Source organism: Panthera uncia (genome assembly GCF_023721935.1).
Source record: "Panthera uncia isolate 11264 chromosome C1 unlocalized genomic scaffold, Puncia_PCG_1.0 HiC_scaffold_4, whole genome shotgun sequence".
In the NCBI taxonomy this organism is placed as follows: Eukaryota; Metazoa; Chordata; class Mammalia; order Carnivora; family Felidae; genus Panthera; species Panthera uncia.
The window spans coordinates 81060670-81077346 of NW_026057585.1; the positions used below are offsets into that span (position 1 = coordinate 81060670).

Here is a 16677-nt window from a genome sequence, read left to right on the forward strand (position 1 = left end):
TAAAAAATTAAAAAAAGAAAAAGAAAAGGATAGAAAAATTATACCAAGCAAATAGTGACCACAAAGAAGCAAGGTACTAATAAACATAAGCAAATAGTAAATGAATAATTATGATAATAAAGAATTTATTACTTCCAATAGATGAACGAACTAATAAACGAATTAAAGCAACAGAACACCGATCACAAGAAAGAACATTTGGCACTGATGAAAATCCTAATCTACCAAAAAGATGTAAAAATAAATGAACGTGTACATACCTAATTAAGCGTTTGCGATATATAAAGCAGGAACTCACTGAAGTAGAGGAGAAATCTACAAGTCCACGATAACAGCGTGAGATTTAGAAACACACCGCTTAGAAGCAGATCAAGTAGGTGAAAAATAATTAAAAATACAGTGGAGGACAAAGTGGACTGATTCACTCGGCATCTGTTCCCACCTGCCGGTGTGCCTTCTTATCCTGCAGAGGAAGGAAAGCTGACAATTATTTCCCAGAATCCCTTACAGCTCAGTGCTCCAAGTGTGGATTAGTTTCCAGCACTGGTTGCCACTGTGCAAGATCCGGAAGGCAGATGACAGGCAGAGGCCACTGTCGTCTTCCTTGGGTCATTACTGCTCACAAGCTCAGCGGGAGAGCCGCTGGGTTTTTCTGTGTCCATGTCTGGCCTCTAGTGTTGCGAATGTTGGGGGGCCGTGGCAGCAGCTGCCGTGCTCTGTCCCAGTCTTGGCTGGCTACCACCATGCTGTATTTTTAGCCAGCTCTAGTGGTGGTGTCCCTGAGCCCAGCCCAGAGTGCACTCCTGCCACCCCTCCAGCCACCTGGTAAACACCCAACGCCTCCTTATGCTTCAGATCCCAAGAGTGGTTTCTGTTTTCTGCCCTGAATACTGATCTCTATAGTTTCAAGTTATTATAGATCACTGTGGATTTGAAAAACATGAGGTAAAAGCTGACATAGTAAAGAAAGAGGCAAGGAGAGCTCACGCCATTAAATCGACACTTCACATTGTTTCAAGGTCAAGTCTCTACCATCAGGACTGGAGCATTCCATAGTGGGAGGTCTTTTCACTTAAAAATCATTTCTTTTTGAGTGGTAGTCGGATGTAATTAGTGACATCCAGTCTCAACTCCTACATGGTCTGTGACTCTAACAGCCAGATCATGACAGTTTTCGATATGGATCACACGACACATTCTTTTTTTTCTTTTCTTTTTTCTTTTCTTTTCTTTTTCTTTTCTTTTCTTTTTTGTAGTAGACCTTATTTTTGACATTTTAATTTTTTTTCAATTTTAATGTTCATTCATTTTTGAGAGACAGAGCACAAACGGGGGAGGGGCAGAGAGAGAGGAAGACACAGAATCTGAAGCAGCCTCCAGGCTCTGAGCTGTCAGCACAGAGCCCGTCGCAGGCTCGAACCCATGAACAGTGAGATCATGACCTGAGCCGAAGTCCCACATCCAATCGAGCCTGAGCCACCCAGGTGCCCCTTGTTTAAGGTCCAAAAATAGTAGACCTTATTTTTTATGAGTTTTAGATGTATAGAAAAAAAAATTGAAGATTAGTACAGAGAGTTCTCATATGCCTGGCACTCAGTTTCCTTCCTATTAACATTATCTTGATTTAAAAAAAATTTTTTTTAATGTTTATTTATTTTTGAAAGAGACAGAGCATGAGCAGGAGAGGGGCAGAGAGAGAGGGAGACACAGAATCTGAAGCTGGCTCCAGGCTCTGAGGTGTCAGCACAGAGCCCAACATGGGGCTTGAACTCACAGAGTGTGAGATGATGACCTGAGCCCAAGTCAGATGCTCAACCAACTGAGCCACCCAGGCACCCCAACATTATCTTGATTTTTAAATTCAACATTATGTGTCTGAGATACAGCCATGTTGATATAGAGACCTAACGTGCTCACTCCAACTGCACTGGAGTATTCCACTGACCCGAAAGCTTCTCCTGGCCTCACGTGGTGCAGGTTTAGGGCTGGCCGATTCCATTTCCCTCTCGGTGATGTCTATCAAATCCCTAGTTCCTCAGTGAAAATATTTACATAGCTGTAATGTCATAAATGTCATATGGTTTTAATGTTAAGAATCAATCTACAGGCAAAGTATGGCAAACTGAATTAACTTTACCTACGGGCTGGGGCGGACGTGCTACAAACCTTAAAGCAAAAGTAAAAGGTGAGACGCTGGGGGAAGGGCAGCAGCCGGGAGGGGGCGCTATTCATTTCGCACAGAGAGTCAAGCGATGCAAACTAAGGGAGAGACGGACATTTAAGACTATTATTCAAAGCCGTGATAGCGTTCGATAGAAACAATAACAAAATAAATACAAAAAAGAAAAACTGGCGGGGCGGGGGGAGAAAGGAACACAGGTAATACAATCAACACAGCAGGGAGTGAATGGATACTTTTTTTTTTTTTCAATGTTTTTTAAAACTTATTTTTGAGAGAGAAAGAGAGCGTGAGCAGGGGAGGGACAGAGGGAGACAGAATCAGAAGCAGGCTTCGGTCTCTGAGCTATCAGCACAGAGCCCAACGCTGGGCTCGAACTTGTGACCCAGGAAATCATGACCTGGGCTGAGGGTGGACGCTCAGCCAACTGAGCCACCCAGGTGCCCCAGTCCAATAGGTACTATTAACATGAATAAGCCTAGCAACAGAGTAGGAGAATATTATTCACGGCTACGAAAGTCGCATAAATAAAAAACTAAAACGACAACAAATACGGTACAAGAAAGGAAGGTGGCTCCCAAGAGTCGGGATGTGAGAGGACGTTTAAGCTTTTTATTTCTAACCTTTCAGTTGGGCTTGGAAGTGCATTTTCACCTATATGAATTATACTTTTACATTTGAGATGATTAAAATAACAAAGAATTAGGCAGAAATGTGACTCTGACTTCCCTCAGGCTTCAGGAACTTTCGGTAACTCCCCATGGCCCTAGGACCAAGTTTAAACTGTCAGATTCAAGGTCCTTCGATTCTGATCTCTGGTTCAGGCGCCCACCCGTCCCCGCCCAGGAGCCCAAGGGATTGGCGCCTCCGCCGGGAAGCCCTCGAGAGGGAGAGCGCGCCCCCTGCCGGTGCCAGGACGCCAGCACGCCTGGGGTGGCGTCCACGGCGCGTCTTCAGAGGCCCCGCCTCCCTCCCTCACCCGGGGCTGCCCGCCTCACGTGACCCCAGCTCCTGCCCAGTCCGGGGGTGGAAGCCGGGGAGGGGGAGCTCGCGGAGCCCAGGTGAAAGCTTCTGGACGCGTTGGGCCGTGGGGGACCGTCCAGGTCAGGCCTGGGAATCTGGAAGTCGTATCTACTGAAACGGGATCGGTGGGAAGGGAGTTATTCCCCCTCACTGCTCATTGCCCAGTGGTTTAGAGCTGGGCTTTGGGGGGGGGGGGGGGGGGGAAGCCCCGCTCTTCCTCCCCTATCTGCGTGTCCTGACCTTTGGTGAGTCGCTAAACGTCCCCGTGTCTCAGTTTCCTCACCTGTGGCCGCCGGCATGAAATGAAATTAGGCACGTAGTAGGTGATTAAGAAATGACACTTTTATTACTCCAGCCCCGTTAAGCAAAAGCGTGAACTCTCGGAGATGGGAAGCCCTGAAGCGTCGCTGTCGCTCGACCCGGTTTGATGGCGGGCCTCCCCTCCCTCACCTGGGGCTCCAGGCCCTGCTGGGGTGCTTATATCGCTGGGTGCTGTCTCCCTGTGGCCGCCAGGCCTCAGAGTCGGCAGGGCCCCCGGGGCCTCCACCTGGAGGGGAGGCTGTCCCCCAGGTTCCCCCTGGCCTGGTGTCCTGAATGGGCTGGCGGCCAGACACTGCATGATGGGGTCTCCTCTGTCTCTTCACAGGGCCTGCGTTCTGCTTTGGGCCCCTGTAGGTGGACAGACATGTCTCAGGAGGGGGCTGCAGAGGGCTCCAGCACAGAGGACCCTGCCCTCAGTCTCAACAGCCGTGGGCTTTTCCAGGAGGATGTGGAAGAAGCCAGCTCCATGTCAGGCCCCAGGCCACGCCTGCCAGGGGTGAACTCTGGGGCCCATGTCTGGGCTGGCAGCAGGAAAAGGGTCCTGAGGGGAAGGACCCATCGAGGTGCCGGCTCCCAGGCTGGGGGTGCTCCTGGGGCCAGCCTGGAGGCGGAGGCCCACTTGATGGTCCTGGAGCTGCGAGCCATGGGACAAAGCCAGGGTTTGGTGCCTGTCCCTGGGCTCCACTTCCAGCTGCCCATAGTGCCTGCTCAGGGGAGGACTCGGGCCTCCAAGAGGCTCCAGGTTTCTCTGCACGACATCTTAGCTGAAAGTCGGCCCGGGAATCCTCATGGCACGTCTGTGGGTCTCCCAGAGAGAGCTTTGGTTGGCAGGGAGAGGCTGGCGGGGCTGGAGGAGACAAGCTGCCCCCAGCCAGGAGAGACCAGAGGAGGTGGGAGTTCTCCAGGGCGTGATGAGAGAAGCCCCACCCTCAGCAAAGAGGAGCCCCCCAAAAGGAGCCTGCCATCCTCACCAGGCCCAGCCCCTGTGGGGGCAAGAAAGGAAAACAGGAAGTGTGAGGCCCACTCAGAGGGTGGGGAGGGGGGCTTCTTGTGGTCCCCTGGTGGGGACAACCCCCAGTGTGTGGGAGGCCCCCCACCAGGTGCTGACTGGGAGTCCCTGGGAGACCTTTGCAGTCCTCTCTCTCCCAAGGACACTGGGTCTGGGCCTGGAGATCCAGGTGGCAGTTGTGTGGGATGTGTCTCGGGGACTGAGAAGTTTGAACATTTGCCCACTGCGGGGAATGGGGCCCAGCCAGTGAGCCCCTACGACCCTGTCGGGGTCCCACTGCTGGACGGAGGATTGTCCCTCGGGCCAGCTGCCCGGGATCCTCCACAGAGCTCTGTGCTATGCCTGGAAGTGCCTGGAAAGGCTCTCACAGAGTGGCAAGAAGCTGAGCGCATAGTCGGGGCCGGCTGTGATGACGGGCCTGCTGTCTCGCACAACCAGGAGGAGCTAGATGTCAAGGTTCAGCCAGAGTCCAGAGGGAGGCTGGGGCGAGGACTCCCTGCTCCCGCCGACGCCCCCGCCAGCTCCCTGGAGCCTGCGGCCAGCAAAGCTCGCTCAGGCCCATCCGTGGGGCAGAGAAGATCCAAGTGTGCTAGGAGGTTGAGGAGGGGCCCAACGCCCCATGCCCAGCACCAGGGCACAGACAACTCCAGCTGGGACCAGCCAGAGGAATCCAGCCCAGGAAGCTTCCCCAAACTGGTAAGTTGAGTCTGAGAGGTTGGGATAGGAAGGGCTTGGCCAGTCTTAACACACCATGCTTGGCGGTGGAGTTTAATAGAGGTAAGCTACAGAGGTTCTTAATGGACATTATCCTTCACGCCCATTTTATATATGAGTAAACTGAGACCCACCGTGTCAGGAAAGAGAAGATGAACTACATTTGCTGATATCTTTTGCAGTTGGTGAGTCCTGGGTTTAAATCTTGCCTCTGTCCACTTCCTAGCTGAGTAGCCTTGGAATATTTTTTAGCTGAAGATTCCTCATCTGTAAAAAGGGGATAGTAGTTCTAATTAAATGTATTTTTTTTATGTTTAGTTTTTGAGAGAGACAGACAGAGCATGAGTGGTGGAGGGGCAGAGAGAGGGGGAGACACAGAATCGGAAGCAGGCTCCAGGCTCTGAGCTGTCAGCACAGAGCCCGACACGGGGCTCGAACTCACAGACCAGGAGATCATGACTTGGGTTGAAGTCGGATGCTCAACTGATTGAGCCACCCAGGCGCCCCAGTAGTTCCAATTTAATAGGGGTTGTTCTAAGAATTACGTGAGATGATGGTGTAAAATAATGCCCCTAGCACAGCGTAAGGCACAAAGTAAATTACTTAATGTAGGTTACATTTGTGTTTGCTTTAGTGTTAATAACCCTAAAAGATGGGCATTAGCTACATGTTTCCAGATGGGGAAACTGAGGCTCGGGGCAGTTAACAAACTCCTCCAATCTCACACAGTGAGAGAGTCGATGCCCAGCCATTTTCCCCCGTATTCACTACTTCTCTCTCCATTGCTCTTTAATTAGAATAATCGTTATTTTATTAATAATCATAGCTAACATGTTTCTACACCAAAGGCAGAAGGTGACGCTCCTGCTTTTGGTGTATATTTCTTACATAGTGGAAGTTTTATCACATTCACTGAATATGTATTATGTGTTGTAGGTACTTTTGATTTAATATTCCCATGATGCGTAGAGAGGTAAGGTAACTGGCCCAAGATCACACCTCTGGTAATTGACGTAGCCAGTGTATAAACCCTGAGAGCTCACCATACTGCCTGTTTGTGCAGCTTGCCTGTTGGCTTCCCTGTTGATCATGGTATCTGGCCTGCTTACCATGTGCTGGTAAGCACTTTATCGTCGTCGTCTTTTTTTTTTTTTAAGCACTTTATCTTCTTAACAATGCTATGAGGTAGGGGCTGTTGATGTATACCCATTTTATTGATGTGGACACTGAGGCTCAGAGAGGTGAAATGACTAGTTCAGGGCCAAACAGCAAATTAGGAAAACTGGGATAGGAGCACACAAGCTGCTGTGTGATATACCACTATTTGGTATTACAACTGCACTAGAATGCTATTACCTTGTTTTTGTAAACATCGCTCAAAAACAATTTTTAATAAAAAAACGCATGTGTTTATCACAGAAGATAAGAAAAAAAAAACACGATGCCAACTTTTTGCGATGTCCTTCCTCTCGTCTTTTTCCTGTGCATACATATCTTTTCTTTACCTAGAAACGGGATCACATGTCCGATGTATAACTCGGCTTTTTTGGTATTTAAAAAAAATGTTCACAGTGGGGCTGCCTCGTTGGCTCAGTTGGTAGAGCAGGCGACTCTTGATCTTGGGGTCGTGAGTCCAAGCCCCACGTTGGGTGTAGAGCTTACTTAAAGAAAAAAAAATTTTTTTCCGCAATTAATTTGTTAACACAGAAAGAGCAAGTCCCTTTGAGTGCTTTCAGGCCTCATTGCCCTTCGTCTGGAGATAATCGCTGTTAACGGTTAGAGCCCCCCCCCCCCCCAGTGTCCTTTTATGAACATCTATATCTATCTATTACACACATATAAATAAGCTCATACTATGTTTCATTGTTCTGGGATTTGTGCTTTGTTTATTTTTCAAGCATCATAGCGTTTGGAGATCTTTCCAAGTCGGTACGTATTGTTCTGTTGAATCTGTGCTTTCCCTGAGCCCTGTATCCTAGCAGGCTGCAGACATATTTGTCACAGCCACAGGCGCTGGTGTGACCAGAGGATGGGCTGGGACTTCCTTTTCTCATTTCCGACTGCTGTCGTGTAGTTAAGAGTACGAAGCCTGGATGCTGACAGGCTGGCGTCCGGTCCTGGCTTTGCCACTGTCCGAACGAGCTAGGCAAGTGGCTTCACCTCTCTGAGCATTATTTCCTCATCCGCAAAAGGGGGGGTGTTAAAAGTACTTACCTGATAGGGTGGCGGTGAGGAGCAAATGAGGTGACACGTGTTTGGCATTTAGCACAGTGCCTGGTACAAGGTAAACACTCCAAAGTCGTACCTATCATTGACATATACAGTGCTGTGCTGTTCTAAGCCACGCTGGGGTGAACGTCCCTGTGCATCTGGTTTCTCCCCATTTCAGGTGATTTATTTGGGCCAGATGCCCAGAATTAGGATTCCGGGGCCTGAGGCGTTTTGAGGGGCTTGCTTGAGCTCTGTGGTGGCGCCAGGTGCCCACCTGCCTTGACTGGAAGCAGCCCACAGCTGCCTCCCCCTCCGGGCCCCATCCTTGACTCAGCCGGACAGCTTCCCAAACAACCCGTTGCTATGGCAACTGGTTCCCAGCTTCAGGCCAAGAATTGAGAGGGGGCTGTGACAGGGACGGATGGGTGGCCGAGGTCAGGGCTGAGTGGGGTGCGGGCAAGCGTGGGCAGAGAGTCTGGGACCCTTGCAGTGACCTAGCACCTTCTGCTGGAGGCAGCCTGGCTCGCGCTGGGGGCTGACAGGTGGGTTCGAGATTAGTCTCTGCTTCGCACTACAGGGTCACTTGCGATGGGAGATGTCTGTTCTCTGAGTCATGGTGGCTTCCTCTATGAAACGGGAATCAGGTATGAGAGGCTGGCTGTGTTGTGTTCTTCTGGTGTGAAATGCAGGGGCTCTGTCCTGAGCTCCTGGCCGGTGAGGTCTGGAGCCGCTTTGCAGATGGAATAGCAGGTGATGTGGGGAGGGCAGCTCTGCCAGGGCCCCCCTGCTCTGCTCGCCAGAACCGGGGAGGTACCTCTGGCCCCACCCAGGTGTCCAGGCTCAGGTGCGCTGTCTGCAGCTTCCAAGTGTCGGGACGTGTGCGAGAGGAGCGTGTCTTTCTAGCAGGTGGTAGCCTAAGAACAGCTCTTTTTTTTACTGAGTGCTTACTGCATACCAGGAACTTCACATGACGTTACCATCTCATATTTAATCCTCCCAGCAGCATTAAAAGTTAGTGTTAAGGGGCGCCTGGGTGGCTCAGTCGGCTGAGTGTCTGACTTTGGCTCAGGGCACCATCTTGCAGTTTGTGGGTTCGAGACCTGCGTCAGGCTCTATGCAGATAGCTCAGAGCCTGGAGCCTGCTTCAGATTCTGTGTCTCTCTCTGTCTCTGCCCCTCCCTTACTCATGCTCTGTCTCTCTCTCTCTCTCTCACACAAAAATAAGTCAACCTTAAAACAAAACAAACAAACAAAAAACCAAAACCAGTTTCCTTTAAAAAAATAAAAACAAAAATAAGTAAATATAAATAAATAAATAAATATGAGTGTTAATACTCCTGTTCGGGATTCAGAGAAGTTAAGTGACTCAGTCAAGGTCACACAGCAAGTAAGTGGTGAAGCCAGTATTTGAATCCAGGCCCGTGGGATTCCAGAGCCTGTGCTCTGAGCCAGGCTATGGGGTTTGGATTTTTATGGGACTTTATTATAATTTGTTTAACAAGCAGAGGGGCTCCTCCAGGGATCTCATGGTCCAATGGGGGGTGGTGAACAAGTAACCAGAGGTAGGGACTGAGGCCCGGCAGACCTTAGATATCCAGAGGGCAATTGAGTCTACCTTGGGGAATGGTGGGTGGGAGGGTTTGAGGTAGGGTAGGGTGGAGGAGGGGGCTGCCTGAGTTGGGTCTGGGCAAAAGAAGTAAGTGTTCAGCAGGCAGAGAAGGGTAAGAAGGACATATCAGGAAGAGGGCAGAGCACGGGCAAAAGTACAGAGGCAGGAGGCAGCTTGGAGTGTTACGGGAGTAGAGCAGTAGATGGGGTCGGGTCTCGAGGGGAGGAGTGAGGTGGGGAGATCAGCAAGGACAACATTGCTTGAGTGGAAGTGGAGAGCTCTCAGGGCATGAGCCAAGGAATCTTTATTTATTTATTTATTTTATTTATTTTAACGTTTATTTATTTTTGAGACAGAGAGAGACAGAGCGTGAACGGGGGAGGGGCAGAGCGAGAGGGAGACACAGAATCGGAAGCGGGCTCCGGGCTCCGAGCCGTCGGCCCAGAGCCCGACGCGGGGCTCGAACTCGCGGACCGCGAGATCGTGACCTGAGCCGAAGTCGGACGCTCAACCGACGGCGCCACCCAGGCGCCCGTAGGGAATCTTAACATCAGCATCGACAGGGACAGCGTGCTGTGTTCCAGGCCCTGTTCTAAGAACCTTGCATCAACCCTGTGAAGTAGATAACTGGTATTATCCCTGTTTTACTGATAAGAAAACTGAACCACAGAGAGATTAAGCAATTTCCCCGAGATTATACAGATCCTAGATGTTGGCAGCAAGTGTCCCACTGCATGAATATTGCTATGACTTATTTATTGACTCCATATGGACATTTGGGTTGTTTGAATTTTTTTGCTGTTCCATCTGGTGCTGCTATGATGAACAGTTCTGTGTATGTTTCTGGGTACGTACGAGCAAGAGTATCTCCGTGGAATATTCCTGGGAGTGGAATTGCTAGGTTATAAGGTATACACGTCTTCAGCTTTCCTTAAACAATGCCAGATGTTTTTTAAAGTGGTTAAAACGGTTTATACTCCTACCAGCAGTGTATAAATTCCAGTGGCTCCAAATCTGCACCAACGCCTGATATCATCAGACTTCAATTTTTGCCACCGTGGGAATATGCTCTAGTGTCTCAATGTTGTTTCGATTTTTATTTTCATTTCCCTATATTAAGGAGAATCTTTGCATACATTTTGGCCATTCCTCTTAAGTCTTTTGCCAAAATTTTTTTTGTTTTGATTGTTTAACTTTTCCTTCTTAAAAAATTAAAAAAAAAATTTTTTTTAATATTTATTTATTTTTGAGATAGAGAGCACAAGCAGGGGAGGGAGAGAGAGACACACAGAGAATCCGAAGCAGGCTCCAGGCTCCGAAGCTGTCAGCACAGAGCCCGACGCGGGGCTTGAACCCACAACCCGTGAGATCGTGACCTGAGCGGAAGTTAAACGCTTAACTGACTGAGTCACTCGGGTGCCCCTCAAAGTGATTTGTTAAAAGAAAAAATAAAAGGAAGAAGGAAAAGAAGAATAAAGATAGAACAGTGAGGTCCAGTAAGATTTCTTGGTAACATATGGTGGGATTATACTTCTTAACTCTGTCAAACTCTATTATGGTAGAACTTTTACTTGAGTGCTCTAATTGGGAGAATACATCGCCCCTAAATCTTTAAGTCTAGCCCAGACAGATCCCAAGAGCCACAGATCCCCTGGATAATTCCATCAAGACGAACCATAGCATCCCAAACTCCCATCAGAAACCTGGTAAAAGTCACTTGCCCCCTTTCTACTACTGCCTCCAATGTATCCTCCTTGCCTCTTCTCTTTTTATTCTCTGATACAATGTCTGTACTTATATCTCTGTGATTCTATTTTTTTTTTAATTTTTTTTTTAACGTTTATTTATTTTTGAGACAGAGACAGAGCATGAATGGGGGAGGGTCAGAGAGAGGGAGACACAGAATCTGAAACGGGCTCCAGGCTCTGAGCTGTCAGCACAGAGCCCGACGCGGGGCTTGAACTCACGGACCGCGAGATCATGACCTGAGCCGAAGTCGGCCGCTTAACCGACTGAGCCACCCAGGCGCCCCTGTGATTCTATTTTTTTATTTTAATTTTATTTTTTGAATTTACCTCCAAATTAATTAGCATATAGTGCAGCAATGATTTCAGGAGTAGATTCCTTAATGCCCCTGACCCATTTAGCCCATCCCCCCTCCCACAACCCTCTGTTTGTTCTCCATATTTATGAGTCTCTTCTCTTTTGTCTCCCTCCCTGTTTTTATATTATTTTTGCTTCCCTTCCCTTGTGTTCATCTGTTCTGTGTCTTAAAGTCCTCATATGAGTGAAGTCATATGATTTTTGTCTTTTCTCAGACTGACTAATTTCACTTAGCATAATACCCTCCAGTTCCTTCCACGTAGTTGCAAATGGCAAGATTTCATTCTTTTTGATTGCCGAGTAATACAAACACATCTTCTTTATCCATTCATCCATCAATGGACATTTGGGCTGTTTCCATACTTCGTCTATAAAAAAAATTTTTTTAATTTTTTTAAATTTATTTTTGAGAGACGGAGAGAGACACAGCACAAGTGGGGAAGGGGCAGAGAGAGAGACACACACACACACACACACACACATAGAATCTGAAGCAGGCTCCAGGCTCTGAGCTGTGAGCACAGAGCCCGACACGGGGCTCGAACTCACAAACCGTGAGACCATGACCTGAGCCGAAGTCGGATGCTCAACCGACTGAGCCCCCCAGGCGCCCCTAACTTTTCCTGTTTGTTTGTTTTTTTAATTTTTTTTTAACATTTATTTATTTTTGAGACAGGGAGAGACGAAGCATGAACAGGGGAGGGTCAGAGAGAGGGAGACACATAATCTGAAGCAGGCTCCAGGCTCTGAGCTGTCAGCACAGAGCCCGACGCGGGGCTCGAACTCACGGACCGCGAGATCGTGACCTGAGCTGAAGTCAGCCGCTTAACCGACTGAGCCACCCAGGCGCCCCTAACTTTTCCTTTTTGATCGGTAGGAGTTCTTGATATATTTTGGATACTATCCTTTTGTCAGTTCTATGTTCTGTATCCTTCCAAAATATTGCTCACATTTTGCTTGCCTTATAGTATCTGTTGATGGGCAGAAATTCTTCATTTTTTAAAAATTTTTTCATTTTAGTAAAATGTACCATGTTCACCATATCTACGTATACAGCGCAGTGGCTTTGAGTTACATTCACACTGTTGTGCTGTCAGTACCACCATCCATCCCCGGAACTTTTTTCATCTTCCCAAACTGAAATTCCATTAAGTAATAACTCCCCATTCCCTTCTTCCCCCAGCCCCTGATAACCACTGTCCTACTTTCCGTCTCTATGAATTTGGCTATTCTTGGTACCTCGTATAAATGGAATTGCACAATACTTGTCCTTTTGTGACTGGTTTATTTCACTTAGCGTAATGTCTTCAAGCTTCATGCTGTAAGCATGTATCAGAGTTCCATCCCTTCCTAAGGCTGAATAATATTCCGTTGTATTGCCTGGAGTACGTTTTGTTTATCTGTTTATCTGTCCGTGGACACTTGGATGGTTTCTACCTTACAGCTATTGTGAATAATGCTGCTCGGAACAAATATCTGTTCAAGTCTGTGCTTTCAATTCTTCTGTGTCTACTCTGCTGAGAAGTGGCAGTTGAATCAAAGTGGGATTGAAGGGAGATAGAATTGCTGGAGAAATTCTTAATTTTCTAATTTATCTATTATTTCACTTGTGATGTATTAAAAAAAAAAATTTTAAGGGTGCCTGGCTGGCTCAGTTGGTGGAGTGTGTAGCTCTTGATCTCGGGGTTGTAAGTTCCAGCCCCACGTTGGGTGTAGAGGTTCCTTAAAAATAAAATGGTAAAAAAAAAATTACAAAATAAAAATCTTTTCAAGAAGAAATGTAATGTTGGAAAGAAGTGATGCTGATAGGGACGCTTGTGTTGTTCCGGACTTTCCAGGAAATGTGGTCATCTCACCAGAGTATGTTTGCCATGTGTTTATATAACATGCCCTTTATCAAGTTAAGGAAGCTCCCTTCTATTGCTGGTTTGCTCATTATTCTGAATAGACAATACATTTGACCAAATATGTTTTCGGCATTTTTTGAGATAATCATACGATTTTTATTCTCTAATCTATTACTGTAGTGAGCTTAATGACTTGGGTTAAAAAAAAATTTTTTTTAATGTTTATTTATTTCAGAGAGAGAGAGAGAGAGTGGGTGTGTGTGAGCAGGGGAGGGGCAGAGAGAGAGGAAGACACAGAATCTGAAGCAGGCTCCAGGCTCTGAGCTGTCAGCACACGAACGGCGGGATCATGACCTGAGCCGAAGTTGGATGCTCAACCGACTGAGCCACCCGAGCGCCCCTAAAATTTTTTTTAAGTTTATGCATTTACTTTGAGAGAGAGCGCGAGTGGGGGAGGGGCAGAGAGAGAGGGAGAGAGAGCATTCCAAGCAGACTCCACGGTGTCAGTGCAGAGCCTGATGCAGAGCTCGAACCCATGGAGCTATGAGACCATGACCTGAGCTGAAACCAAGAGTTGGACACTTAACTGACTCAGTCACCCAGGCGCCCCATGAGTTGGGTTTTTAAAAAATGTTTATTTATTTTGAGAGAGAAGAGAGAGAGAGTGCACTTGAGTGGGGCAGGGGCAGAGGGAGAGGGAGAGAGAGAATCCCAAGCAGGCTCCAGGCTGTCAGCACAAAGCCCCAATGGGGCTCAAACCCACGAACCGTGAGATCATGACCTCAGCTGAAATCAAGAGTCAGACACTTAACCGACTGAGCCACCCAGGCGCCCCATCTAGATACTGAGTCTTAAATTCTGACGGTTATTATGTTTTTATTTCCAGAAGTTGTGTTTGGTTTCCAACCAAATCTGCTTGGTTATTGTTTAATATTGTTTTACCCTTCACTCATGTATTTGACTCCTCCTTTTCTTTGGTTAAACATATTACATGTATTTTGTATTCTAGTCTGATAAATCCAGTATCTAAAGTTCTTTGCTGGTCGGATTCAGCTGCCTGTTGTTCTGGAGCCTAGTATGCGGGTGTACGGACCCCTGAGACAGGGGCCAGTCCAAAAGTTTTAAGCCAGGGAGGACTGTTCTCAATATCTTTCCTGCTTTCCTTCCCAGATGTCCCGTTTCCCCCCCTCCCCCTTTTTCTAATTTACTTTTTTGAAAGGCTGATTCATTCCCATGGTTAAAAAAAAAAAAAAAAAAGTGGAAAGTCTCCTTTTCAGCTCCCTGTCCCTTTCCTACCGGCAGCCTCTGTTTTTAGGTTTGTGGATACTTCCAGAGATATTTTATGCAGATTCAAGCAAACACATATTTAAAAATTCTTTCGCTTTTAACGCAAATGGTAGCACACTACACGCATTGTTCTAAACTTGCTTTTATATTTAAAAAATATGTTTCTGATTATAAAAGAAATACGTGCTCATTTGGAGTCACATAAATACCCAAGTGTCTACAAGCAGAAAGTGAAAGTCCCTCTGGAATTTTGTTCCCCAGAGATAACCTCCATTATGCGTCTATAAATATGTATTTACATAAATGGGCTTATGCAACAGATACTGCTCTGTAACCTATTTTTTTTTTTCCTCCAAATTCTGTGCCTTGACATCTTTCCACGAATCTTTCCACATCTGTCAGTGCTGTCCAGTGCCTGGGCTTGAGTTAGACAGACACAGGCTCTAATCCCTCGCTGTGCTGCTTAGTAGTTGTGGGACTTTTCGTATCCTCTCTGACCCTCAGTTTTCCTCATCTGTAAAATGGGGATGGAAATAGTACATACCTCATGGTGTTGATCTGAGACCTTAATAAGATCATGTGTGATGTGCTTTCTTCAGGGGCAGCTACTTTATAAGCCTCTGACGAAAAACTAGAAGTTTTTATTATGACTCATTCTTTTTTTTAATGTTGATTTTTTATGTTTTAATTTTTTTAATGTTTGTTTATTTTTGAGAGAGACAGAGAGAGACAGTGCAAGTGGGAGAGGGGGAGAGAGAGAAGGAGACACAGAATCCGAAGCAGGCTCCAGGCTCCCAGCCTTCAGCACAGAGCCCAACACTGGGCTCGAACCCACGAACTGTGAGATGATGACCTGAGCCGAAGTCGGACCCTTAACCAACCGAGCCACTCAGGCGCCCCTTTAATGTTTATTTTTGGGAGAGAGAGAGAGAGCGTGTGCACAAGGGGAGGGGCAGAGAGAGAGGGGGTCAGAGGATCCGAAGCAGGCTCTGTACAGCAGAGAGCATGATGCCAGGCTTGAACTCACGAACCATGAGATCATGATTTGAGCTGAAGTCGGATGCTTAACCAACTGAGCCATCCGGGCGCCCATGACTCACTCTTTGTAATGGCCACTTCGAATCCATAGTATGCTGTATCACGGTTTCTTAACCATTCCCCCTTTGACGGACATTGGAGGGCACTCATTCGGGGTTTTTGTTTGTTTTTTGCTAATCCGGCGAACACTGAACATCTTTCACACCTTTGTGTGAGTGTCTTCTTGTGAATTATCTGCAGTGGGGTCACTGGTCCTCTGAATCCTAATCTCTGCATCCTTTCTCTCCAAGGAGGAAATGAAAATGCCCCATGGGGTGAAGCATGTGTGTTACGTAGGTTTTTGCTTTTTATTACTGCTCTTCCTCCTCCCTCTCCTCACATTCGGTGGGGTGGGAGGGATCGTCCACACTAGAGGCAATCCCAGCCCCCCTGGCCTGCTGTCCTCCAGAGCCTTGTAGCACCCCCCTTTCCCTACGATGCTGAACCTCGGACTTCCAGTTTCCCCACACTTTGGAACCTGACCATTCGTGATAATTCATTCAAAGATTAGATTTCAGACACATCTGCTTTTACAGTAGTTCTCCGTGGTTTGCAATAGATTAGAAGAAATCAAACATACTTGTAATGGAATAAAAGCCTAAAGTAAGAAAGAAAAGGGGAAAGAGAAGGAGAAATCTTGGTATGACAACCTCTATTCTCTACCAGTCCCGGAAAGGTACAACTGCTGGACCCAAAGTTAATGCTGAGCTTCCTGGCAGCCAAAGTAAAAAGGGGAACAGGATAGATTCTACAGCTCATAAGAAGCCCCAAATCCATTTTGCACCTTGAGATACTCATAAAGGGCTGGGGCTGAGGAGGGAAGGTGAAAGGATAAGAATGAAGACAGGCTCCTCTCCTGGGACAGAAGCCATTCAGTCAGCAAAACATTTCTTGAATGCTACTTTGTGTCAGGCCTTTTCTAGCCATCGGGCCCAGGACATACATATTCTCTGTCCTCATGTTGGCTTACGGTGCCACAGGGGAGAGTGACAGTGTGAAACGGGCCCTCCGAAGGGCCTGCGCTTCTCAGTTCTGAAGTGCTTTTCCTCCCCTGCAGCTTGGATCCGGGGCAGTGGTCCACCTCCTGGGGGCCATCAGCTGTGGCCAGGCAGGGGAGCCACAACATCCAAAGCTGGAGGTTCTGGAGAACATGATGGAGGCCAGCTCTGTATCACCTGTCCAGAGGTCCAGAAGGAAGGAAAGGCCCGTGGCCCAGGGCCCCACTGGATGCCAGGTACAGAACAGGTTCTTTTTTCTTTTTCTTTTTCTTTTTCTTTTTCTTTTTCTTTTTCTTTTT

General features: G+C 47.4%; 1 protein-coding gene across 2 annotated transcripts in view; it reads left to right on the forward strand.

Annotated features, from left to right (window-relative positions):
- Nucleotides 1-3407: 3407 nt before the first annotated feature.
- SPOCD1 (SPOC domain containing 1) overlaps nucleotides 3408-16677 on the forward strand; it is a 24023-nt gene continuing 10753 nt past the window's right edge. The window contains exons 1-3 of one of the 2 annotated variants that reach the window (XM_049617616.1): nucleotides 3408-5228; nucleotides 15632-15673; nucleotides 16438-16614. In XM_049617616.1, the coding sequence (XP_049473573.1) occupies nucleotides 3630-5228; nucleotides 15632-15673; nucleotides 16438-16614 (1818 nt within the window). In that variant the 5' untranslated portion in view covers nucleotides 3408-3629. Of the gene's footprint in view, nucleotides 5229-15631; nucleotides 15674-16348; nucleotides 16615-16677 lie in introns of those variants that run through there. The other variant, XM_049617615.1, reaches the window with a different exon arrangement.